General features: G+C 40.4%; 1 protein-coding gene across 1 annotated transcript in view; it reads left to right on the forward strand.

Annotated features, from left to right (window-relative positions):
• Positions 1–26,643, forward strand: part of LOC126392977 (glypican-6-like) — a 146,479-nt gene that overhangs the window by 29,341 nt on the left and 90,495 nt on the right. The window contains exons 2-3 of the mRNA XM_050048783.1: positions 3,814–3,972; positions 24,972–25,363. Coding sequence (XP_049904740.1) covers positions 3,814–3,972; positions 24,972–25,363 — 551 coding nt within the window. The remainder of the gene's footprint in view (positions 1–3,813; positions 3,973–24,971; positions 25,364–26,643) is intronic.

Raw genomic sequence — 26,643 nt, forward strand, 5'->3', positions numbered from 1 at the left:
GAGGAGGATGACCCCAGCTCCGCAGCTAGCGCGCAGCCAGACCAGACGGCCCGGGTGCAGCCACGGGACCAGCCCTTCCTGCACCTTCAGGCGGGGGGGTTCAGGATGCTGGAGAGGGAGCTGGGCTCTCTAACCTCCCGGGTTAAAATAAAATAAATTGAATAATTTACAATTTGTTGACAGCGTTTCTCTCGTGCGCTCGCGCTCTTTCTTTCTCTCTCGCAGTCTCACTCTGTTTCTTTTCTTTTGGCTTTTCTAAGATGACAGATGCTGAATATATACTCCCTATCTGATGCTGTGGCTGTTTGTGGTTGGCTGAGAGGGATGTGAACTCATTAGTTTGCAGCCGTGTTAATCAAATTGGGTTGGGTTTCCATTACGCGTGCCAAACGTGCCAAACCCCTTTGATCTGACATCAGATGTGACGGGACAGTCGATATAGAGATACATTTATCGTCTCCTCAGCTGTAAAACGCTCACTCTTTCCAGTTGGTAGGTCCGCCATCTAACTAGCTCTCCGCCGTGCGCTCCAATTGCACCTCGTTTAAAGGGAATGAGAGGTGACACTCTGATTGGCTTATTGAATGATACGCCCAAAACACACCCATGACTAATTCACAGAGTAAGTCCAACCCTTTTAGACTCTCTGCCATGGCGCACAGTCTGAAAACGCACAGTCTAACTAGCAAGTGACTGGGACACGCCGATGCGCTGCACGGCCCCTTAGTCTGATGCTGAATTGATGACACTAATCTTTGGTGTCCATCTTGAAACTGTGCTGATCTATAGATCTTCTGTGCTGCCGGGTTAAAGATGTGTGTGAAGCATCCACGTTTTAGAATGCGTAGCTTCTTTGCAGCATCATTCATATTTGATGTATTGTCTGCTTTCATGGCTGCATAGGATTCTGAAAAGGCATGGATGTAAAGAGCAACCTGACTGGTTGGCGGAGGCATACAACTGTGAGGCAGTAATTTCGGTTTTCTCTTTAAACCGTGAGGATAGTGGGATCTCTTCAGAGCAATACAAACACTCCATATGAGGCTTTTTAGATTTTTTAGGGTAACATTCTGCTCAGAAGTAACAGTCAGCTTCATTCATAAATATGTGACGGGAGTTCAGTGTCACTTAGCATTTTGATTTTTAAGATAAGATGGACACCAAATACTGCTTTGTCTTCACCTGGTGGTTAAAAACAATGCTTTCATTTTGAAAGCAGTGGGCACAGGAGACCTCACTTCCATTTCAAATTAGGTCAAATGGATTCGCACAATTCCCAAGCGTTGACTTGCAGATTGAGTAGCGCTCAAATTTGTTTTGTGCTGTCTCAAATCTTTTGTCGTCAGTATACTTCCAAAAATTTTGGACTGTCAAATGGAGAAATAAATGCTGCTAAAGTCGGAGTGTGCTTTATCTGTGGCTCTTCTAAAATGGCTGCTTGGGGAAATGAAATGATGTAGATCATTAACTTTTGATTCACTTCAGTATTTTCCCAATGTCATCAATTATGCAATGCCAGATAATATTTTAAAGGAATGTATTATCTGTTCTCCCCACTGGCTCAACTTTGATAAGCCCTTGCAAGGAGTACCTCTTATTGTCAGACGAAATGAGAAACACTACCATTGTTCCTCTCCCACACAAAATCATTTTAAAGATCCTACAAGGTAAAAGGGCAGGCATTGTTTTACTCTGTCCATTTCTGAAATTAGCAACTAAGTTTCTGTTCAGAGAAAATTTAAAGTTTTGGAAACAAAAACAAAAACACAAGGAAAAAGTGTGAATGGGTTAAACCAGGGCATGTCAATTTCATTTTAGTTCATCGGCCACATACAGCCCAATTTGATCTCAGATGGGCTGGACCAATACAATCATTGCGTAGTAACATCAGCTCCAGTATTTTCCCTTTTTTTGTGTAAAGAATTATATTCTATAGACGTCCATCCTTTTACATAACAGATGAACAGCATGGCATGTCTCAAGAACAATAAGTGTCAACGATATGTCTATTATTCCACATTCAGTCTGTCTACTTCTCACTGGTACTACACATTTATTCACACATTGCCTGATACAGATTATTTTGATCTGAAGCTGCTGATTGACTTTTTTGCCCAGTGTTCAATATCTTTAAACATAGCACCAGTAAGTATTCATTGTTAAATCAGAAAACTATTCTGGTCATGGTGGAAAAAGCCTCTAAAGCAGAATTTTACATGAAGTCGGCATTGGTAACCTTACTCCTAAAACCTGGCATCTCTTAGTCTAGTCATCTAGTTGAACCCTTTGGCAAGGCTGTTCTGGCCCTGTAGTGGTCAAAAGGCCTAGAAGTATTTGACCCTTAAAGTCAAGTTGGAAGCAAAACATGTTTACTAAAAATTGAGTAACCTTGAATGGAACAGAGTGACAAGAACAGAATGACCTAAAAAAAACCAAAACATTGTGTTGGGAAACAGGTGTCGTTTCCTTGTCAGGTACAAGTTGTGGTAAAACGCCAAGTATTAAGATGAAAATAGGTGCAAGTTTTGGGAAATGGCAGGAAATCACATCCACACACATGGAAAGTTATGTATGATGTTTATCTGAGGAGGAGTACAAGAATAAGTTGTGGGCTGTTCTATGGGGCTGTCTCATTGTTGCAGTATTTGAAGCTGCCGATTGATCTCCAGTCATAGAGTCTTTCTTCAACAGCCCATGGGCCGTATGTTGGACACCTGGTTTAAACCAACTATTAACCAGGGAAAGGAGCTAAAGCCAGCGAAAAATCGCTAGACGTAGCAAGGTTACTTCACAAACTAATTTACATGTCTGTGACGTCCCTGTTTTAAAGTTGTTATCTCAACAATATGCATCTGAACCTTAGGTCTTGACTTTGTATTGACTATGGAACTGCAGTGTTATGAATAAAGAAGAGCCAGACACTAGAGTATTTGTGAATTTTGAGAAAGAATTTAACTTATGTGGTCAAGTTTCGTCATGTACAACAAAACAAAGTAGAAGGAGTTCTCCGGACAAACAATGGGGATCAGTGGTTGTTAGGTACCCATTTACAGCTCATTTATGGTTCCCTGTGGCAGCTGATTGGTAGACTGAATGAGCTGTGGCTAGCTACAGCTGATTAAATCTACTAGTGACATAATCAACAGTCACCAGCTAGAAATGAGATGCCTGCTCTTGTCCACTCTGTCTGAAATCAAGGACCCATCGATTAAAAATAAGTCATTCTAAGAATTTTGAGCTACAATTCTGCCATAGCTATCATTATAAACGGCACATGTGCCCTGCAAGAACAAACAGCTTGACAGGCATAGCAACAGTAGCTAAGTGGCGGTGAGGTTTAGCAAACTGTTAATTTGAATGCACTGTGTGTAATTAAGACCTGATGGTGGCTTTTTGGGACCGCAACCCTGCACATTTTCTCCCCTTACATGGAAGACTATATAGGAAAATATAAAGTTAAATACTGTTATCAGCTCCAATGATTATGTGTTGAAAATAGGAGCTGGTGCTGTAAAAGTTTTATTGAATTATTGTGTAGTTTTAAGCACCGGACCTGCCGGAGTGAGAGCTCAGGATTGGTGTGACAGAATTTCCTGTGAGTTTTAAAAATGTACTGAAGTTGAAGGTTCTAATTTCTTTAAAAACAGAGGCCTCTAACATGAGACCCTCTCATATTAAAGGCCTTTAACACAAAACTTTCTCCACATTATACATGACATTATACTCCAATCATGTTACATTTACTAAGACTGTGTAGAGTCATTGTTACTTTCAGCATGGATACAAAAATGCTTGTTTTCGTCTCTGTTGCAGGTGAACATCTTCGTGTATGTCCTCAGGGAAACACATGTTGCACCCAGGAAATGGAGGACAAATTTGGCCAACAGAGCAAGCAGGACTTTGAGAATCTGGTTGATGAAACAAGTCATGAATTGAGAAGCACCTTTGTTTCCAGACATAAAAGATTTGATGGTAAGTCTTCTATTTTTTACTTAATGCTGATTAATTTTCCCATTTCTCCTCTTTTATTCAACCGTTTTAAATGGTCATTCACCGTAGAACAAAATGCTGCAAAAAGGAAAATCAAAGGATTTAGACTATGTGTTAATTTGAAAAGGTTCACTGTTTGTAGTTCTGTAGCTGTCCTCCCTCAAGAGGAGACGAGATGTGAAAATCTCATTAATATGCCTTGGAGTGGAGAACCCTCTTGTTGGATTAGACAAACATGGCTTCTTGCACAGCAGATTGACAGCTTGAACAGCGGTACAGAGCCAAACTCTGCATTATTAAGGCTGTTTGGTGGTCTGGTGCTGTGTGTGATCTTGTCGTAGCCCCATGGTGACTGTCTTGACCATCACACATCCACTAAGCTTCCGCTATGGGAGGGGATGTACTTATTACTGAACTGAGGCTCAGTGTACCTCTCCACCTCTCCCTGTTGGTATCCTTCTCTATGGAGTCAGCTCCTTCTTGTTACAGTTTAATGAGAAATAATAATCCCTCCAGCTCCAAACATTACACTGTGTGGGAAGCTGAAGCTTATCACTGTGGACAAAAGTGAAGGGTGGTGGAGATGAAAATTGTCAAGCATAGCCACCTGTCAGCATTGTCAAACGATTTATTAGGAATGCAGCGGAAAACCTTTTCATGAGTTATCACCCGGAAACATTTTAAAGATTACTGTAACTGAATTCTCTTTCTCTCCAACTGAATGGAAGGAAAAAATCTTAAGAAAAATTCCCTAATGGATCCTTTTATTAATTAACGAATATTGAATGCTTTCTTAAAGGGACAGTTCACCGCAAAATCGAAATACATATTATTTCCTGTTACCTGTAGTGCTATTTATCAATCTAGATTGTTTTGGTGTGAGTTGCCGAGTGTTGGAGATAACGCCCGTAGAGTAGCCTTCTCTCCAAGAAGAAACTCAACAGCAATGTCTCTTTCTAGAAGCCATGACAAGATAATCCACAGACTTTGTTGTGAGAAGTTTCATGTAGGAACTAGTTTCCTTCTACTGAACTATGCCTGCCAACCGTATCACTGCGCGGAAGGAAGTGTGCATCTACTCATGGATGAGAGTCTTGTGCTCATGATAGTGCAAGATGTAATCATTAACGGTTTCCTCCTTGGTAGGGTTGGGTACAGAACTTGGAACTTCTAGGGGCACCAACTGATTTACATTGGCACTGCCGAGACACTGATCACTGCGCAGGAGGAAGCGTGCATCTACTCATGGATGAGAGTCTTGTGCTCATGACAGTGCAAGATGTAATCATTAACGGTTTCCTCCTTGGTAGGGTTGGGTACAGAACTTGGAACTTCTAGGGGCACCAACTGATTTACATTGGCACTGCTGAGACACTGATCACTGCGCAGGAGGAAGCGTGCATCTACTCATGGATGAGAGGCTTGTGCTCATGATAGTGCAAGATGTAATCATTAACGGTTTCCTCCTTGGTAGGGTTGGATACAGAACTTGGAACTTTTAGGGACACCAACTGATTTACATTGGCACTGCCGAGACACTGATCACTGGGTCTAGAGAAGAGGTTCCCGGAAACCTGGAAGCCAGCCATGGAGCTCCAAGGCCGGCAGAGGAGCTCCGTGGAACCGCTGGGTTCAACTTCAGACAGGAGGCGGAAGCGCCCAAAAGCTGGGAAGCGAGCCACAAAGCTTCGTAGCCACTCCGATGGCTTAGCCAAAACTAAAACCGCAGTCCTGATCTGCTGCGGTAGTGTCCAATTTCTTTTCTGTATTTTTCAGCAACTGCCTAGTATCACTGCTTAGCGGGCACACACACATACACTCACGAACAGACAGAGACAGAAGATTAGCTCCATGTGTGATTAGAAAAGAGCAGAGGAGTAGAATTGCTTCTTAGCCGACTACATCCCCATGCAGCTTGTTCAAAAACTGAATTTTGTTAGTACAGACAAAGGAAAATAAGGTAGTGTTGGGTACCAAATTACACATACTGGAATGAGTTTAAATGTGAACGGTACCTCATCCTGCTCCTTTGCTAAGCTGTAACATTAGCGAGCTCAGTGGTGCTAGATTAGCTAGCAGTAGATGCACACTTCCTTCCGCACAGTGATAAGGTTGGCGGGTGCAGTTCAGTAGAAATAAAATAGTTCCTACATGAAACTGCTCACAACAAGGTCTGTAGAATATCTTGAGTAAGCAGGTCATCATTTCTGGAAAGAGACATTGCTGTCTGGTTTTTGAAATATATTTTTGGGCACCACAAGCCGAGTGCCGTCTAGTTCCATTATATTCCAGAGAAGAAGAGACATCTCCATCACTCAGCAAACTCACATCAAAACAATCTACTGATAAACAGCACTACAATTAAGAGATAAAATATTTGTTTTTGATTTTGGGGTGAATGTTTCCTTTAATGTGCATTAAGCATGATGAGACACATAAGACGGTAGCCACTATTATTATTAGTACTTGTCATAATGCTGTATATGCAATAAACCCTGGGTCAAGGTTTTGCTGCCTGCACTTGATAAACGTTTAGTTTAAAAACATCCATGTCTTGTCTTATGAAGAAATAGCAATGCTGCAACCATGTAACCATCATACTTTGGCAACCTTGACTGAATGAATGGGCAATTCTTCAGTGCCACTATAAGCACACTTTATTTATTATAGCACTTTCCAACAGAGTGGACACAAAGTGCTTTACAGGAGAAAGAAGGTAGAAATGTTGAGACCACAAAATATAAAAATCTTGTTTAAAGTTTGAAGATGCTTTTAATATGTGCTTTTTGCGGGGGTCTATTCTTCAGACAACTAGAAGCAACATAAGGAGCAGAATCATCAGAATAAAATGGTGTTATGTACTTAACATGTTTTCATCAATAAGCACTAATCAATCTCATTTATTCTGTAGTGTATGGATCACATTTATTGTCATTAATACAGAATCTTTCTTTCCTGCGACACACTTTCCATAAATATTAGAATAAAAACAACCCTCCTGCTTTCATGTTGTAACACACGTGCACATAAAGGACATAAATCGAAGTTTGAGCGTTATTAGTAAATCAGGCGTCTTATAACTGTGCGTCTGCTGACATTTTTTTCTGCTTTGTATTTTAAATCTATTTGCTTGCTTGTCATCTTGGAATTTAAATTGCAAAATGACAGTCTGTGAAAATGGAGAGGACCAGGGGCCATGAATCTTGAATTACATCTGAATACAAAATTGGTTTTGAGTAGTAATTGTACTTCCAATACAGAGCAAAGGGTTCTCAGACTAATAATGCAAAATTGACTTTATCAACACTACAATACAACAAATGTGTTGTTTTTCATAAAAGGTCACACTTTTTTCCCATCTTGAATGGTTATGGAGCAGCAGTATTAGCAAACCTCAGGATATCTGATTTCATGTCCTTGTCTGTTATTTGGGGTTTTATTTTAAGGCTTATTTTCCACCACAGAATATTTCCTATGAATCCTAGGGATGCGGGAAAAAATCGATACAGCATAATATCATGATATTTTTGTGTGACAGTATCGTATCGATACACAGTGCCAAGTATTGATTTTTTTTTATTAAATGAATTATTAATATCACAAATACAAATGTAACTTTAGGTGGCCTACGAGAATAATATAATTAATTGCTTTTTCAGTACACTAGAGACATTTTGCTGCTGCTGCAAAAATTGCTTAAAGGGATAGTGCACCCAAAAATGAAAATTCAGCCATTATCTACTCACCCATATGCCAAGGGAGGCTCTGGTGAAGTTTTAGAGTCCTCACATCCCAGACAGAGTTTAAATGACATTTTTCCAAACAACCTTTTATGTCGGGGCTTCAGGACACTTGCATCACTACAGACGAGCAGTATGGAGATATTTTGTGGTTTCAATTATGTGTTTTTGGACGTTTGAATCTGGGGCACCGTAAACCTCCATTAGGTGGAGAGGTGTTGCTACCCACTCTCCCCTCGGATCTCCGCAAGGGATGTGAGGACTCTGAAACTTCACCTGAGCCTCCCTCAGCATATGGGTGAGTAGATAATGGCTGAATTTTCATTTTTGGGTGCACTATCCCTTTAAGTGAGATGATGGAACTGAAAAGTTTATCTTATTAGATAAAACAGATGTTGACAAAGTTTGCATTTGGGGACATCATTTACAGTTGAAAAATGGTCATAAATCACAATATTTTTATTGCAATGCTCAGCAGATTTTAAAATCTCAATAATATTGTACTTAAGTATCGTGATTATATCGAATCATGGATCCTTTGGTGATTCCCACCCCTAATGATTCCATCATGTAAATTAGGGATGCACGAATTGTGAAATTCTGAGCCAATGCTGATACTGATGTCTAAGTCAACAATTTTGTTGATAGCCAATACTGATGTTTTTTCCTTTATTGTTGTTTATTTTGTTTTGGTTGGTATTTATTCACCCGTTTTGTGCCACATAAACAAAAAAAAAATCTTCTTATAAAAAATAACTGAACTGTTTTAAAGTCATTCAGCCCTTTATCTGTGAATGAGCCTAAATTCAATTATACAAATTTATGAAAACTTTAATTAATTAACTAATTTAACTTTCTTTGACCTGAAAAAAAAAAACTTAATTAAACTGCTTCAACTGTTGTGAAAGCATCAACAAATTTCTCCTTCAAACAAAACCACTGTATTTAAGCTTCTCGTTACATTTGAACACATGACAACATTAGAATTTATCTTCGCCCAATACTTTCTCTTTGTGAACAGAGCTCGAACACATTATATCCTCCTGAGACCTCAGCTTCTGTTTGGTGTGCATTTTTTTAATATCCCCTAGCTATCTAGGATCAGTAGGACCTGATAAGGATAAAAACTAAATATTGTCTTTGAACAAGAAGTAGTATTGGAGAAAAAAATGATGTCCTCATACAGTATGGGGATAATGGGTTTATCTAAACAGTCACAAGTGTGTAATAAAGTATCAAACTGTTCACCTGAACATTGTTGTGCAAAAACTAAATTACGCATAATGCAACAAATTTTAAAGTCTTGTGATTTGTTCATTTAGAAACAAGAAGTATGAATTTTCCTTGTTCCACACTCCAAGCAAGGAATGTTTTGTCTGTAGGAACAGTCTGTCACACCTAATTGTTCCCAACATCCTCAAACAAGACGATAATAAAGTTCCAGCGTCCTCTCATGAGACGATTATAAAACATAATTACTGTTGCTAAAATTGGTCAAATTAGTTGTCATATCAAACTACAAACATTATTAATTGTAAATAAACAAGGTCAGGTTTTGGGGTCCATGTCATTGGTCCGACAGCCCCCTGGTCCGACGGTCCGCGGTGCTGAACGGCTACTGGCGGGCGTATTTCTACCTTGATGGTGCGCCGCGACCAGCTCTGGGTCAGCTGGGAAAGGCTTGAGGCGAAGCAGGCTCACAGCTTATGTGTTTGTCACTTTCTTTTTCATTTTAACCCACACCATGATCTTTTCCTAACCCTAACCAAGTGGTTTTTGTGCCTAAACCTAACCAGACCTTAACCACAGGGCATCATGATGATTTCGGAGTGGACTTTGGAACAATGGGTTTAATATGGTCGGAACAATGGGCTGTCGGACCAATGGGCAATTCCCCAGGTTTTGTACCTTGTCCACTTTTGTTTCGGGATCAGCTGCCGACTGACTTGGCAGAGATGGCCGCCATCTTTGCTTTTACATGGATTAGTGTATTGTGCTTTTGCTGCCACTAGATAGCACAAAAAAGTGTCCACAATCAAGGACAAAGGTCTAAGTTAAGTAAAATGACGTATAAGGTGCAACAAACCCAGAATGTGATGTCGTCATATGAGGACAAAAATAAGTGTTTCCTGACACATTGATGGTGAGTTTACAGCTTTTGTTTTTGTCCAGAAGGCATCCGGGGGAAGATATCTTTTCATCCAAAGCATGTTTTCTATTGTCTTCAGGATGGCAGGATGCTGTAAATCTGGAGCCTTCCTTTTAGCCTGCACAAAAATTAATGTGACATAACAGAAAAACGTCAGCCACGGCCATCAGTGAATGTCATCTTATTTGCAGATAGGCAGTCAACAAGGCAAATATCGGGTGATATAGATGTACGGCAAATAAATTGGTGCTTTCCTAACATTAATAACACATTTTTATGAGAAGTGGGGTTATATAGGTCCACATTATACGACTGTTACACGATGCACACTGTGTCAGCAACTCTTTCTGCTGACATTCACCTTTTCACCATTCGCAACTCGTCGTATGATCTGTTAACATGCTGTCCATATAAATAAATAAAATAAGACGCATTATGTCAACATGAATATAACCTCTTCTCAGATCTCAGCATTGAACAGCAGCGCTCTCAAAGAGTCAGTTAATCCAAAGTAATTCTAATCTTTGTCCAAAAGTAGGTCGAAGCACAGATTTTCATATTGGGCTATCTAAATATATCCACTGTCAACAACTGAATAATGTTTGAGTGATTAATAGCGCAATTCAATACTCACCAGTCAATGCCTTGTCTTTCTGTGCTCATTTTTTTTCAAACTATCCAACATATTATATGAAACAAATACTATCAGTTACAGCTTGCAACTCTCGGATGATTGCACATTGCCCAGAAACTCAATGTCACAATACCAGGGTGATGTCTGCCTGTTTTCTTTTTTCCAGGAATATACACTTCTTTAGCCCACATGTGATTCCTGGAAGCGTGCATAAATAAATAAGTGTTACTTTGATCAGCCGGTGTCAGGATAGTGAATGTCATAAGGAGGACTCCAGTGAGGGAGGAAATGGGGTTTGTCTAGCAGCACTTAGACGTATGACTCCAGGCACCTCTGTTCCTCTTGGGGTTTGCTGCCATTCTCCATAATTTCATCAGCATCAAAGCAGATGCCATATGCAGGTTTCAGCTCTGTAGCCCTCTGCTGTCTGGAGACTTTGTGTCTGCTGAGGGTCTCGGCTGACCAACCGCTCTGGAAATCTGAGATATTGATTGCTGGATTTGAATTCCACCCTTATCTTTATGCATCGTTAGTTGAATCTGAATGTTTAAAAATTTGTGGTTTTGAGCAGGAGACACTCAGAAACCAAAAATGCATCTTAAGTATTTTAAGCATCATTTGTAAGTAAGATTCTGCTTTTTTCCGACTCCTCAAGCAGTATTTTCTGTTCTTAAAGCAGTGTTACCAAAATAATTGTGTTGGCCTTGATACTGAGTCTGAACACGTAGTTAAATATCCAAACAATACAGAGCTGTTAGATCATTTAGATGCTCTTTACCATCTATTTAGCACCTGGCTCTGGAGTCCCACCTACACGGAGTCAGTGTATGTGTGTATTCTCTTTATGCAGAGCTTGTGATGAGTGTTACTGTAGCTGACAGTAGCTGGCCAGCCCACGCATACCTGACACCACAGCCTACGTGTCACAGCGAGAGGGCACAGTCTCGACTATGCCAAGACCAACCAAGCACAAATACAGAAATATCCACAACAACCCGTGTTGCACAGCACAGCTGTGTGAATCTAAGAGAGAAATAACATCGTCTGAAAAATCAGTGGCAGAGACGCAGCCACAATTACTGCAGTTTATTAATGTATTTTGACTGTTTGCTGATTTATGTCTCAATAATCACGTCTGAATATTCTCATTGTTTTCACTGATTCTATTCCTAAGACCCCAGGAAACACCTGCTCAGAGAAATTAGATAAATGGCTGGCACAGAGCATTCTTCTCCACTTGCTCGTTAAACACTAAGTCAGGGGTCTTAATTGCTAATCAATTGTTGGCCCTCCTCTGACCATGAACAGCATGATACTGGGAAGCCAAACAGAATATTAATGTGGTCCACCCTCCACAATTGATCTACTCTGGAGTTACAGACCCACGCTGTAATCGCTTGTCAAAAAAAAAAAAAAAATCCTTTCAGTTTATAAAGACAATAGGCGTATTTCGTAACCGGCACAAACTGGCATCAGTTCTGTTGTTACACACTAAAAATATTTGAGTCAAAACTGACACAAATGCAATGTCTGCTTACCTCTGAGTAGAAAACCACAGAAGACAATGGCTTGTCTTGACCTCCTGTGATGGTTTTGTAGGATTATTTACCCAAAGAAATATGTATATGAAGTGTTATAATCCGCTCTAACTCTGTTTTATATTCACATGTCATTATTTGACACTGATTGTTAATAATGTATCCTTTGAATGTCATATGCACCTTAATTTGTGACAATCTATAGGTAAAACACTAAGACATAAATAAAAAACTATAGTGAGTAAAGTTCACTCAGTATTACGTTGGCGTCATAGGCTCAATCCAAATATCCGGAGTGCACCGCACTTGCAGACTCTACGAGTTCTGGGAGTGTGGGAGGGCTTAAGATTATCCAAATTCACGATTCATCCAGGCCACAAGGGGCCTCCAGTGGACTTTCTGCAGACTTCCAGAGAGTCCGCTTGGGGTGCAGACATCAGCAGACTTCACTGATTTAATAATCCACAATAAATTGCAATACTGACGTGACCTGGTACTTTTTTTCAATAGCTGACGAAAAAAACTAAGCCTGTGTCAAAGTAAAATAATTACTGTAGCCTATTAAGGCAATATGTGAATCGTGTAGGCCAGAAATAATAATCAACATCATGATGCAGAAATATGTAGGAATATAGACTTTACAGGGGAATCAAAATGCATCGTGGATTATTGCAGCCTACCCTATAGGTAGTGCAGTGTAATGCCAAATATATAGGTGAGAAAAGTGGCAGAAAAACAACAAAAGAAGATCTTCTGATGTAACTAAAAGGACTACCCAATTTTCTTAGTCATAGCCCAGTCCTTTTTTACAACTATCTCTGTATATGAACGTCTGCAGTCTATATGTTATACAGAAATGTACTCTGTTCACCCACAAAACAACCCTATACTTGGGATTTATATCTTGTTAATTACAGGGACAGATGAGCAGACAGAATATGACAGCAGTTACAATGATAGTAATTGTTGCTCCATGGCAACGAGTAAAACAGTCTCCAGGGCTGTCTATCAGCTGCTTGCGGTCTCTGCCCTTGCAGACTTTACGTACGTCTGAAGTCTGCGAGGGCTCAGTCCGCAAGTCCAGAAGGTGGACATTTTGGATTCAGGCATATTGACTGAAGGCACATGGGAGAACTTTGCCTTTATTTCAAGCGAAACCATGTAACCGTTTAACCAAGAAACCTCTTTCTGACAGATAGCTCTTTAGGCAACCTTCTCTCAATAGCTGACTGACTCTAGGTCAGTTTTAATGTGTGGAAGGTGGCAACTATGTGTACGATACGATACGATAAACTACGGTGCAATGCGATATGATAAGATATGATATACTTTATTGTCCCCGGGGAAGGTAAATTTGTCTTTGACTTAAGTGCTATATGGATTTCGATACCTAAAGTTGTAGCTATTGGGCTGGACCCAAGTATTTGAGTGCTGTTCACCAGGGTTCATTTTTGGTTTTCAAATTTGGGATTCAGATTTAGTTTTTGGAGTCATTGACATGCCGTTAAAGAAATTATGAATAAATATGAGTGTTTCTCTTACAATTATTTATTTCTTGGTGTCAGTTTATTGGGACTCACTGATACCCCAGAGACTTTTAGGCAGTATTGGAAGCATCTGTGATACTGTTATCAGTATTGGAACAACTCTAATCATTTCTCTCCTCCCTCAGCAGCCATTGTCGATGTGCCCTTGAGCAAAGCACTTAACCCTAAATTACTCCTCAAAGGTGCCAACAATAGAAGGCCGCAATGTGCTGGCCAGCTACCAGGTGTGCATGTGTTTGACTAGATAAATGTAAAGCTGGGCAGCGCTGAAAAGGGCATGCTTGCTCAGCAAAAGCCTTCTTTAGTTAGGAAGTCCTGTTGGGCTATCCATTTGAAGACTTGAAGAGTATTCAAGTAGAAACGCCACAGTGCCTTTGTGCACTACAGGGTTTTCGGTTATCCTTCTCTGTGGGATTTCTGATGGACAAGGTGCAAGGTTAATGGAAACACAGAAGATTTCACTTTGATTTTAGGACAGTATGCCAAATCCCTGTGAACGTTTAAGAATCAGCACTCTACCACGAGATCTGTTTTCTTCCTCATGTTAAAGAGTTGGATATAGTTTCAAATACAAAGAAGTAGAATTATTACATTAGATTGCATCAGATTAAACCTTTTTTTTGGCTTGACTCACCAGCTGTGATTTTACATTGAATGGATATGCTTTTTAACTGCCACTCTGTGACTCACAATAGGCAGGCTACAAGAATTAACGCGCGAAAATGAAGACATAAAAGGTCAGCCCGTCATGTTCTGTGCAGGAGCACAATACTCGGAGCGGCTCTTTATAGACGCCCGCCTCCTGTCAGACCAATCAATGATCCACTTGTGATTGACTTGTGGAATTAGAAGTGCTCCTTTAGGCAGTAAAATTGCCAGTTTCATGTACAAGCATGAGAGCTCAAGTAGGTTGCAAGCCAAGCCGTGTGGTGTCGTAATGCAGTTTCAGTAATCACAAAGTGAGAGATGAGCTTCCTCTCTGATTGGCTGTGGTCCTGTAGGAGAAGACACTGAGCATCTCTGCTGGAGATAACAGGCTGTTTATTCTGCTGCATGAGGGCCAAACAACTCATTTTTTGCAGTTTACTCAGGGTTGCTTCACAGATAAATTACTGATACTTTTGACAGTGTGTTGCTTGCAGGAATGTGTTTTACATAGACACTATCTAATAAATGATCTGAAAATCTTCTTGTACCGAATTCATTAACTTTCTCTGAGTGCATCCGGCTCTTTGGTATCTTTCATTAGTGTATGGCCATGAAAAACAATGCTGCACTCAAAGTTGTATCTTGTAAAATAGCACATATAAATTTCATTGCACAGGAGCTACCAACGATAGTACTTACAACAGTAGAGCATTTTTTGCTATGCAACATTTTAGCATTATTTAGTCCCTCAAGGAATTTTTCATTTTATATTCACAAAAATTAATGCAAATTCAACCAGTTTCCTGCATTTTTGAGCAGTTCCATAATATTTCTGCACAAAAAAAAGTGCTCAAATTGGAAGGATGCTTACGAATGCATTTAATAATCTTATTCAGAACCAATTTGACAAGCCCAGAGGCCTGTACTACAGAAGAGGGCTTGGGGTTAGCAAAGTTACTTCAGGGTTAACCCTCAGTTTTCAGCACCACAAAGCTCACTTTTTACCACATGGCAACTTATGCTGGACAGCTAACCTGCTCTGGAGTTGGTTAACTTAAGAGGATGGGATCACAACTTGTCAACACCCCGACCACTGGCCAGTCAGATCACTGAAAAAATAATTAACAGACCGACACAGACAAAAGTCCTGAGTGACAGGTAAAAAGAGTCCAGGCTTTCTTTTTCCATTCATCGTTTATTTGACACATGAAATTATACCAAGTACAGCTCTAGTGAAAAGTGATCCCATCAGCTCCTTTAACACTTGCACTATAATTTAGTCAATTTTACATCTTCTTACGTTGTTTGCTGCTGCTTTATAATTGCCCATGTTTCCAAATGGTTCTGGTGTCTGGATGTGGAATGATTTAACTGTCCAGATATTCCGAACCCAGCAAGACAGTTGCGTGGCCGCTCCTCATACGCAGGCAGCACCACTCTGCAGCCGCAGCAGGACAGGCACGGCACCTCACATTCCCACTGACACACCAGTCCTTATATAATATCATTGGACACTGATGCAGCACAGAGGTCATCCTGTACAATGGCTAGCAGGATACCAGTTCAGCTGTGCCCATCATCTCCATCCATCCTTAATGCTTACTGGTGTTTACATTTGAGAACTTCAGCCTAGCTAGCATAAGTCAACAGGCAGAGATTTTACAGACTGATGAGTTGATTTTCGCTGCATTTTAATTGTGCCAGATTTATTTTATTCCTGAAGTGATAGTTGACAGTCTGACTGCTTTAACACTCTGATTCTATCTCATAATATATGCAGCTCATAATGACTCCAAACACCTCTGTGATGAACTTGAAAAAAAGAAAGACAAAAAAAAAATTGTCTTTCTTAAAAAAATAATGCACACACTATTAATTGGATCCTGTAATTATAAATGCAACATTTCGTTCAGATTTTCTTCATTAGTCATTAACTTCTTTTCTATCATCTTCTGCTGTAAGATTGTAGACTGTCATTTACATCTCACTCTGAAGAATATGTCTTTTTGCTGTCCCTAAACCAGAACATTCCTGCAGGTAATTACTAACACCGTTTCATCTCATATCATGTGAAGTAGGATACTTCATTCATGGGTTTGATGATGTCGCTTGTAATTAATGCTGTGATCCATTTACGTTGCTACGAGCGGTGAGACTCAAGATGATGTTGTAACTTCTTGTTGGCGATATGCGTCCCCGTTTGCGTTTGTACCATTTACGACCCAAACGTAAACAGAGACGAATGCCTCCAAGAAAGCAGTTGTCGCTATTGCAGTAGCAGAGCCTTTATTATTAGCAACACTGCTAGCTACTTTCACCAACACCAACAAATAAACAACACATACAACACATTCCACGCACAATAACACATCATAAAACATTCCCATAAGGCATTATAATGAGTATGAGTAATTAAAATGAAGACTCAATTTAGCTAAACAGTAAAAATAATAGTAAAGAGCACAGCCACTTATGGTAAATATAGGGCGCAGCCATCTTTGCTTTCGTCAGTCTTTCGAAACTCGTAGTCCTCTGAGTTCGTACGAGACCACTACTGGTAGCACCGACTCAAAGAGGCATGTCATGTAGTGTTGCTGCGTCATTTTTCCTTTCCTACCGTCTTACTAGGGCTAAGATCTATATGAAACGCACCATAAGAGTTCCTATTTGTGTACTGATGCTCACTCTCCATGTAAACATACCCCCACAGGTTCATTTTCTAATGTACCTGCAAGATTTGGAAACATATTTGCAAGATTTGCATGTGTATATTTTTTTAGATTGCAATTTAACAATAAGGACTTAAGCATTTATTCTTAAGAAAGTACTTATCTAATGTAAACTTTATGGGGTATGTTTATGATTGTCAGTAGGTAGTTTTTACTTCTTTATTCCTTTATCTCTGTGTATAATATTGTTGATTGTTACACAGATTGATGTCTGTTATTTACGCCTTTCCACTGCATGTGGGTAATGTGACTAATTGCAAACTCAAAACCACTCCTACATAAGATGGCTTCTCTTTGTTACAAAACAATTTGACTGATGAAGGTCTAATCAAGGAAACATTGCAGCATTAAAATTATTATTTTTGCGAATTAGACAATTTTTTCTACAAGATGCTCGTAATTAGCAACTGTTCCTCTTTCACATGAATGCGCTCCTGGCTAGATAGGAAAACCCAGAACTGACTATGCTAGTTGATAACCAGCTTCATGATACTGGTTACCCAAAAGGCCAATGGGTTAGTGAAGCCAGATAACTGGGTATGTTGAACTTGGTTCGTAGCGCAGACCTATGATCAAATATCCTGGACCTCAACAACCAACAATATTACAAAAATATTTTTATCCATAGGACCTTATTTCTTCCAAAGTTGCCTTTGCAACAAAATGAATGAAAAGTGTCTCGAATAACATCACATTTTTGTCAAGAAAGCCTCTGCAACTGTATTCATTTCTGCCTGAAGTTATCACAAAAATCTCTGTTGGGACTGATTACGGAGGGTTTTACTGAGAGCTCCTCTTTGATAAATGAAGGTGAACAAATTATCTGCTATGTTCCTGAGATTTTGCAGTAATTACATGACCTCATTGTATCGATTCTTAGATTGCACTTGCAGTCTGAGGCCCCGTTTATACCCTTTAGCTACTTGTGTCCAAATACTGTACATATGGATTTTGTCTGAGACAGGTTAACACATTTTGAGATATCCATCCCATGTCCTTCTCAAAAAGCATCTTGCCAGTTGTAATTGCTCAAAGATGTGAAGCTGAAAATTTCCTGATGTTTAAAAAAAGGGCTATTAACCTGCAGATTATGACATGGATACCCATTTTAGGTGTTGATTGCAGCCTGATAAATGCTTGTGATGACTTTGTTTGTGCACAACTATATATGGATTTCTGCCGGCACTGAATGTCCAATGTGGTCCAGTGAAAATGTGATCCAGGAAGCCAATGCCACAGTTTCCTCACCAGACTGTGTTTTATTATCAAAGATTGTAATTACTCAACTGAAGAAAAGTGAATTGTGGTGGAAAACAAACCCCTTTTTATCCTCCTAAGTTATGGCTGGTCACAGTTCAGGAGGCTTTGCAGTAATTAATTCTGCAGGCCACTTCCCACGAGGGTCCTCACAGTAGATGTCATCCCATCCACAGCTTCCTCCGTCAGTTATATGCTCCACAGTGCCTCCGAATGCTGGTTTTCTTATAAAAAGTCTGACTCACTGGATGTAGACTGTGGGGATAAGACTGCCATTGGGCACTGATTTCAGCCGGCATTCTCCCTTCCTTGTGCTATGTGCATGTTACCATTTCCAAATCTCCATCACTATGTGAAACTGCAGCAACAACTTCCGAGCTAACAACCTACACACTGAAAATGGCACGTTTTGATGAAGATTTGGATCATGCAATAAGACATGTCAGCTTCATTCTTTTGGTGAATTGTTGTAAAAAAATCCACAGATTAAACGTAATGTGAATGCACCTCGGAAAGCCCAGGCTCCCATGCTCCCAGTGTTGATTTATTTTCTGACATGACCAGTCCGAGTTGATTGGCCACATCTTTAAACTCTGGCACCATTGACAGTGACTTCACTAATATACCGGTCCCTTCCACTTCAAATGAGCTTCTGCGATATTGCGGTAATAATGCTCTTGTAGAGCCACATATACAGTCAGCAAAGTGTCTGGGGTTTTAATGGGTCCAGTGGGTTTCCTCAGAGCTGAAGGCTTCACCTCTAGGTCAGATTATCAAATTATCTTTGTCTTTTTTATCACTAAAAGTTGATTCACACAGTGACATGTGACTGTTAATGTTTTTGTGGCCAAAACAAGTTCACCCTCGACATTATTTTGCAAGAGACCACTATAGCCCCGTTTCCAACAAACACTTTCGGTATGGTATCTTTGGAACCAAAAGTAACCCTTCAGATATGGTACCCAGACCCAAGCGTTTCCACCGCTAACAGTACTCATAATGTGGGCAGGGTTGTTGTCACTCACTGCTCCGTCCAGCACTCACTGTATTTCCTCCTTACCGTTGACACAGATGGAAGTTTGCACCTTGTTTATCGTCCACAGAACATGGTTGCATGCCGACATTTTCAGAACAAAATAACACAGGTTGCAGTGAGAGTCTCTCTCCATTTAAGAATAGTGGGTTAGTGCATTTAGTCCTTCTAAGGCAAGCTCATGGGTTTAGTGTTGCCAGAGCCCAAAGGAGCGACGCTCCGAGATGCCTTTTTTTTCCTCTGAGTGATGATTAAAATATATGCAGACAATTAATATATATGAACATTTGAAGATCCACTATATGTCATATAAGAACTAAAGTGATGGTCAAAGTTGTCACAGTGAAATTTAAGGTGTGTTGATGGATTCACGTCATCAACTCATGCATTGAGTAACATTACAAGTTAACGTTCTACCTTAAAAGTCGCCAGCAGTCGGCCCAGTGAAGTTATTTTTTCTCAGACTCCAGCTGCTGCAAGAGGCAGCAAAACATCCTTTAATTTTATAGTTACAGTAATAAAACCCTCCACAGTATGAACAGTGGTTACATGAGCCTCCAAAACCAGCCACAACTCAGCCCTGAGCAGAGCGACCGTCCGCTATTGACCAATCAACAGACTGCAGTGTTCACAGCTCCACCTTTTAGTACCAGATCTGTGTGCTAGGTACCCCGACAGAGGGGGGACGAAACATGGGGACGCATGGAACGGTTCCATTGGTACCATCCACAACTTTTCACAGTGGAGACAGAAAAAAAACCATCCACAACTTTTCACAGTGGAGACAGAAAAAAAGCGTACCGAAATGAACTGAACTGAATCATACTGCTTGGTGGAAACGGGGCTTATAATTGGTTTAAAGAAGCAAAAACAAACCAAGGCATTTTTTCCCCTATAGCAGAAAGATAATCAGTGATTTCAGACCTCTCTCTGACACAGAGTGGTGGAGATAGGTCTGGCTATGCAAGGCTCTGTTCCAAATGAAAAGAACGCAGATTGCCTTTTTTCCATATGGCTCGGAGATTTAAAATAGGAACGCTCTTGTTTCAAGATTGCTGAAATTGAGACTACAACTGACATCTCTGACATCTAGGAGAGCATCCATCAGTAGGTTTCTGCGAGAGCAAGCATCTATGAAAGCACAGGAACACAGGCTTTCTCTTTATCACAGAGAGAATGGCTCTGTGTAACCTCTGCGCAGCTCTGTGCACACAGTGAGGAATTGGAGCCAAACTGAGCTTTATCAGCGAAATGTAATGAACTCTCTGCAAGTTGAGGGTATTAGAATCAGCCCTGTCCAGCATTTCAGCATCATTATCCTCTGTTTGCAGCTCCTACAGCCATTTATTTGAACAGACCTCTTAATTACTAAGATGTGTTAGGATTTATGTAAGCTTTCCCGATAATTTTAGTCTCTGACATTTCGCTAGATTTGTTATTGTAAAATACGATCCCTCTCATGAATTTTCCATAATTAGATTAAGATGTCTGTTTTTAACTAAATATATTAGTCACTGAATTATACTGAGCTCATCCATTATGTAATTATTCATCGTAATCACTCCAAAACAGAGCTTAGAATCATATCAAATACACTGTCCACATTAACAATAAATTCTGCCTTAATTACATTCGTTATATTCAATTAATATTTCAGTAGACACGTTGGGCAAAGAACCTGACTGCATTAAGATGTTTTTTTTTTTCCCTAAAATGCACATTTTTTAAAAGTGAAATTAGTTTTGAAGCTGTCATTAATCAGCGTGCATATCGCTCAGCACCACTGACTATTTTCATTACCAACAACGAGTCTCTGAAGCACAAATCATGCTTGGAAGCTTTGCATATTTAAAGAACTGCTCACTGTAGTCTTTCATTTAGTTTAGTCTCAAGAATTACTTTGACCAACATCACAAGCTCTGCATACTGCATGTGCCACGGAAAGAAAAAGTCATATCCTCTTAAGATAGCAGGAAAAAATGTGTGAGAGTGAAGCTAATTCAATCAGATCCCCAGAGGACGTCTTACAGTTAACTCTCACTGATACCTGGTAAGATGTGGTAATTAACAATATTTAATTGTGATAAGAATAGAGAGGCTTTAATATGCATGTTGCATGTGCTAAATCGAATGTGGAGCAGATTTATGCGGGATTAGAGTCGAGCATTTCTTCTGTAGCAAGTGTGACCTTTACCCTCCAAGCTGACATCAAGTGAGTTATAGAAGCTGCTGGTTGCAGCTAAAAATATATTTGTCTCAATCGGGTGATAACACTATGAAAGAAGACCCTGTGTGTTCTACTGCCATGCAGATGACGCATTTATTTTATATTTTACTTTTCGTTTGTATGCAGCACAAGCAGGTCTTGATCCGCATGTGTTTTGTTGTGGTATCGTGCAGACTCATGCCATTTTGGTTCTCACCAGCTGCAATCATAATTTCACCTTTATTGCCTGGCCCTGATGACCACTTCAAATCCATTACAGTTTTGTCAGAGCCACTGAAGTAACTGTGATGTGAATGGCTCAAAGGGGCAGAATGGATCTCGTGGTGGTAATGTTGTCACATGACCCAGCTACCATGGATTTCTTTTAAGATGCAAATTCAGACCATGCTGATTGTGATATATACAGGGGTGGCAGTCACTGTAAAATGCAGAGAAAAATCACTGAGGTTCATGGTAAGAGCTGGCACGCTGTCACAGGGACAACCCACGCAGCTCATTATTTTTAATTACCCCCACCTTTTTAGTGTTTTACTGCTGGCTTTGTTCACGCCGTCACTGCTCTTTATATTAGTCCATATGGCAGTGAAAATAGAGACCAAGAAACTGCCCTAATTAATATTTTTATATTAGCAGTAGATCAATGGTCTATGTGTAATGTGAAAGGTGTTGCTTGAGTGACCAACCCACAGAGAATTATCGCCTGAACTCTGCAAGGTCTCGTAGGGACTGTCAGCTCGTTGTTTTTATTTTGTGGCCAGTAACTTTTACTGTTTTTGTTTTTTTTGCTCTCATCAGCCTTGTTTCAGATGCAGCAGGTAGCTGATAATCCCACTGTGCATTACCTGCATGACACTAAACAGCATACAGATATAGTTAGCGACTCGCTGCTGAACACAGAGCAGCATTTAACACTGTGTTTATGTCAGACGTTGGCAGAGAACGGAAAACAGAACGGAAATTCAATTCATTTCAGTTGAATTCAATTCAGTTTTATTGCTGGCTAGTTTTAATGCTGGAACATTCCTCAGAGATTTTGGTCCCTATTGACATGATAGCATCACACAGTCGGCTGCACATCCATGATGTGAATCTCCCGTTCCACCACATCCCAAAGGTGCTCTATTGGATTGAGATCTGGTGACTGTGGAGGCCATTGGAGTACAGTGAACTCATTGTCATGTTCAAGAAACCAGTTTGAGATGATTTGAGCTTTGTGACATGGTGCGTTATCCTGCTGGAAGTAGCCATCAGAAGATGGGTACACTGTGGTCATAAAGGGATGGACACGGTCAGCAACAATACTCAGGTAGGCTGTGGTGTTTAAACCATGCTCAGTTGGTACTAAGGGGCCCAAAGTGTGCCAAGAAAATATCCCCCACACCATTACACCACCACCAGCAGCCTGAACCGTTGATACAAGGCAGGATGGATCCATGCTTTCATGTTGTTTACACCAAATTCTGACCCTACCATCTGAATGTGGCAGCAGAAATCCAGACTCATCAGACCAGGCAACGTTTTTCCAATCTTCTATTGTCCAGTTTTGGTGAGCCTGTGTGAACTGTAGCCTCAGTTTCCTGTTGTTAGCTGACAGGAGTGGCACCTGGTGTGGTCTTCTGCTGCTGTAGCCCATCTGCTTCAAGGTTGAACGTGTTGTTGGTTCAGAGATGGTCTTCTGCAGACCTTGGTTGTAACCAGTGGTTATTTGAGTTACTGTTGCCTTTCTATCATCTTGAACCAGTCTGGCCATTCTCCTCTGACCTCTGGCACCAACAAGGCATTTTCACCCAGAGAACTGCCGCTCACTGGATATTTTCTCTTTTTAGGACCATCCTCTGTAAACCCTAGAGATGGTTGTGTGTGAAAATCACAGTAGATCAGCAATTTCTGACAGACCAGCCCGTCTGGCACCAACAACCATGCTACATTCAAAGTAACTTAAATCACCTTTTTTCCCCATTCTGTACTCGGTTTGAACTTTGGTTGTCTTGACCATGTCTACATGCCTAAATGCACTGAGCTGCTGCCACGTGATTGGCTGATAAACTATTTGCGTATGTGACAGTAATAATCATGTGTATAATAATAATAGTAGAGGTATGACTAATAATAAAAAGCTCCTAAGGAAAGGAGAATGAATATTGGATTTAAACTTGTATGGTGTCCATAAACACTAAAGAAATGCTAATGTGTCTTGTAGATGTGTAAATAGGCGACTGTTTGCCAACATGTTCGGCATATCAACTTTATGAGGTGATAATGTGTCAATATTGTATTTATAGCTTTCCGCTGTCTACACATGGCCAAAAAAATCAATTAATTCTGCTTTAAAGCTTCACATAGGAAATACTGCCCTATAAAAGACAATAACTAAGGAATATAAAAGACTTTCTGTAACCTCCAGCACAATTTATGGGTGTGGAGTCTCCTCTGCCTAGTCTTGAACTATTTCACTTTGCAGTTAAATGTGCAGGGTTTTGAAGCCTATTTAAATTTTAATCTTGGTCCTTGAAAGCGAGGACTATCATTATGGATAGCAGATGGTCAGAAATATTATCATCTCTTCCCAATTTGTGGTGAGTCATAGAGGTCATGAGGCAAACAACAAGTGATGCCTAAAACGGAGAACGGCTGCAAACCCCGGAGACAAACTGTATTTTGGAATCACAATAATATTGAAGGATCATTTCTTGCAAATCATCTGACAGCCCTTGTGCTTCCAGCATAAGGAGCAATACTCTGAATCAGTGTATAGGAAATCATTCAGCAATATATCCTCTCGATCAAGGTACAGGGATGTATTTTGGGGGGTGCCGGTAGCGTAGTGGATAGCGCCAGCGCCCCATCTACAGAGGCGATGCCTCGCTGCAGCAGTCGCAGGTTCAACTCCGGCTTGCAACCATTTGCTGCATGTCACCTCCACACTCTCTCTCTCTCACCCCATTTCACTCGGTCCTGTTCATTAAAGGCAAAAGCCCGAAAAAATAACCTTTAAAAAAAAAAAAAAAGGAATGTATTTTGGGTTTACAGGGTGATATATGGACAATATAGGCCTCATGCACTGTAAACACAGAGCTTATTGCTTTCCAGAAATATATATGAGGAAGGATCCCATCGCAATGTCAAAAGTGGTTTACTAAAGATAAAAATCAACAAAGCTGTGAAGTCTCTTCAAAATGAAATCAAGATCAGAAGCCCTAATTGATTTGCTATTTTGTTTTGTTTTTTGGTTGCAGCCGTATCTGCCGTCAGCATCGCAATCAAGCAGACTTCCCTTTTAAGCGGCGTTCTATCTTGCAATCAGACGCAGTTAATGTAATTTTGCAGCATTTCTATTTTAATCACAAACTAAGGGTCCCTGTGCATCTTTATCAAAGCGTATCTATGCATGCCATGTACGTTATAATTTACACCAACACGGTCACACATGAAGGAAAATCACACAATCAGTAACACTTTTTCTTTTCCTCCTAACCCAGAATTCTTCCTGGAGCTGCTGGAGAACACGGAGAGGTCCCTGAATGAGATGTTTGTGAGGACTTATGGCAAGCCTTACATGCAGAACTCAGAGGTCTTTGAGAACCTGTTTTCAGAGCTGAAGCGCTATTACACGGGAGGGAATGTTAACCTGGAGGAAATGCTTAATGACTTTTGGTCGCGGCTGCTGGAGCGTATGTTCACGCTGCTTAACTCCCAGTACGTCATCACTGAGGACTATCTGGAGTGTATCAGTAAGTACACCGACCAGCTCAAGCCCTTTGGAGACGTGCCCAGGAAGCTCAAGGCTCAGGTTACCCGGGCATTCATCGCTGCACGAACATTTGTCCAAGGGCTCTCTGTTGGCCGGGAGGTGGCTCAGAGAGTGTCTAAGGTAACAGTGCTTGCTACTTTACTACTTTAACTGGGTTATAAAACTCCTTATCACTTGCTTATGTCTTTTTTAAACTTTAAAGGGTCATTTGGTAACCTGTAAAAATCTATACTTTTTGTCACATTTGCTGAAACTGTCACTACATCCTAACAGTTGCAGATGAGACACATAATCTGTGAGAAAAATAAGTTCCCCTGACGTCTCCTTGTGCTGCTCATGGCGTTTGCAAGAATCCACTGAGCCAGAACAAAAACAACCAATCAGGCCCAGGAGGAGTCTCCAAGGCAGTGTCAGTCACTGCTCATGCACACGCTGCTCAGCCCTCCTCCCCCACACATGCTCCCACTCAGTCACGCTCAGTATCTTCAGTGCATGGCTTTAGGAGGAGCGTTGCAAATATGATGGCTGAGAAACAACCACCAGCAATGAAAAACCTGTCCATCCCTCCTTTGGCAACAACAGTGTGCACGGCAATGACAAGACTGATGAGGAAAAGTTTGCTCTCACTTTCACAGGTCTTCCTCTGTTGACTTGTCTTTGCCATGTATGCTGTTGTTGGCAGCACAGGGCATGCACAAGAAGTGATTGACACTGCGTTAGACACTCCTCTTGGCTCTGATTGGTTGTTTGCATCCAGCCATGGTGGATTCTTGCAAATGCCATCAGGAGCACGATAAGGAGCCAGAGGAACCAGATTTTTTTTTTTTATACATATTATCTGAAAAGAGGCCTACTGTGGTATAGCAGTTCACAAAATTCAGGGTTCAGTTAGATGCGACACCATGGTGTCACGGTATGGTACATTTCTGATGCAGCCGAAAAGTAGAAATGTCAGAGAAATTTCTGTGATTTTTAAAATTTTATTTTTTTTTAATTTTTTGGGTTTTTTTTATGCTGTTATTTTAATTAATTTATTTATTAAAACTAACATCATAAAGTATGATCCTTTTTTGACTTTGACAATGGTGGAACTATACCTTCTAGGGTGTCTCCTCAGCAGCATATAAAACAAAAACAGCTCCTTATATCTTACTATATAATGACGAAAACTGCGGATGCGAATGAAGCAACATTACATCAATTGGCCAAAGGGGGGCGCTATAGCAACCGATTGAAATTGCAAACTTTGAATGGGCATATCTCATGCCCCGTATGTTGTAGAGACATGAAACTTTGCACAGAGGTGCATCTCCTCATGAGGAACAAATTTGCCCCAAGAACCCATAACTTCCAGTTATATGGATTTTCCGCCATTTTGAATTTTTTGAAAAACACTTAAA

The sequence above is a fragment of the Epinephelus moara genome, chromosome 7 (genome assembly GCF_006386435.1).
Source record: "Epinephelus moara isolate mb chromosome 7, YSFRI_EMoa_1.0, whole genome shotgun sequence".
Lineage (NCBI taxonomy): Eukaryota > Metazoa > Chordata > Actinopteri > Perciformes > Serranidae > Epinephelus > Epinephelus moara.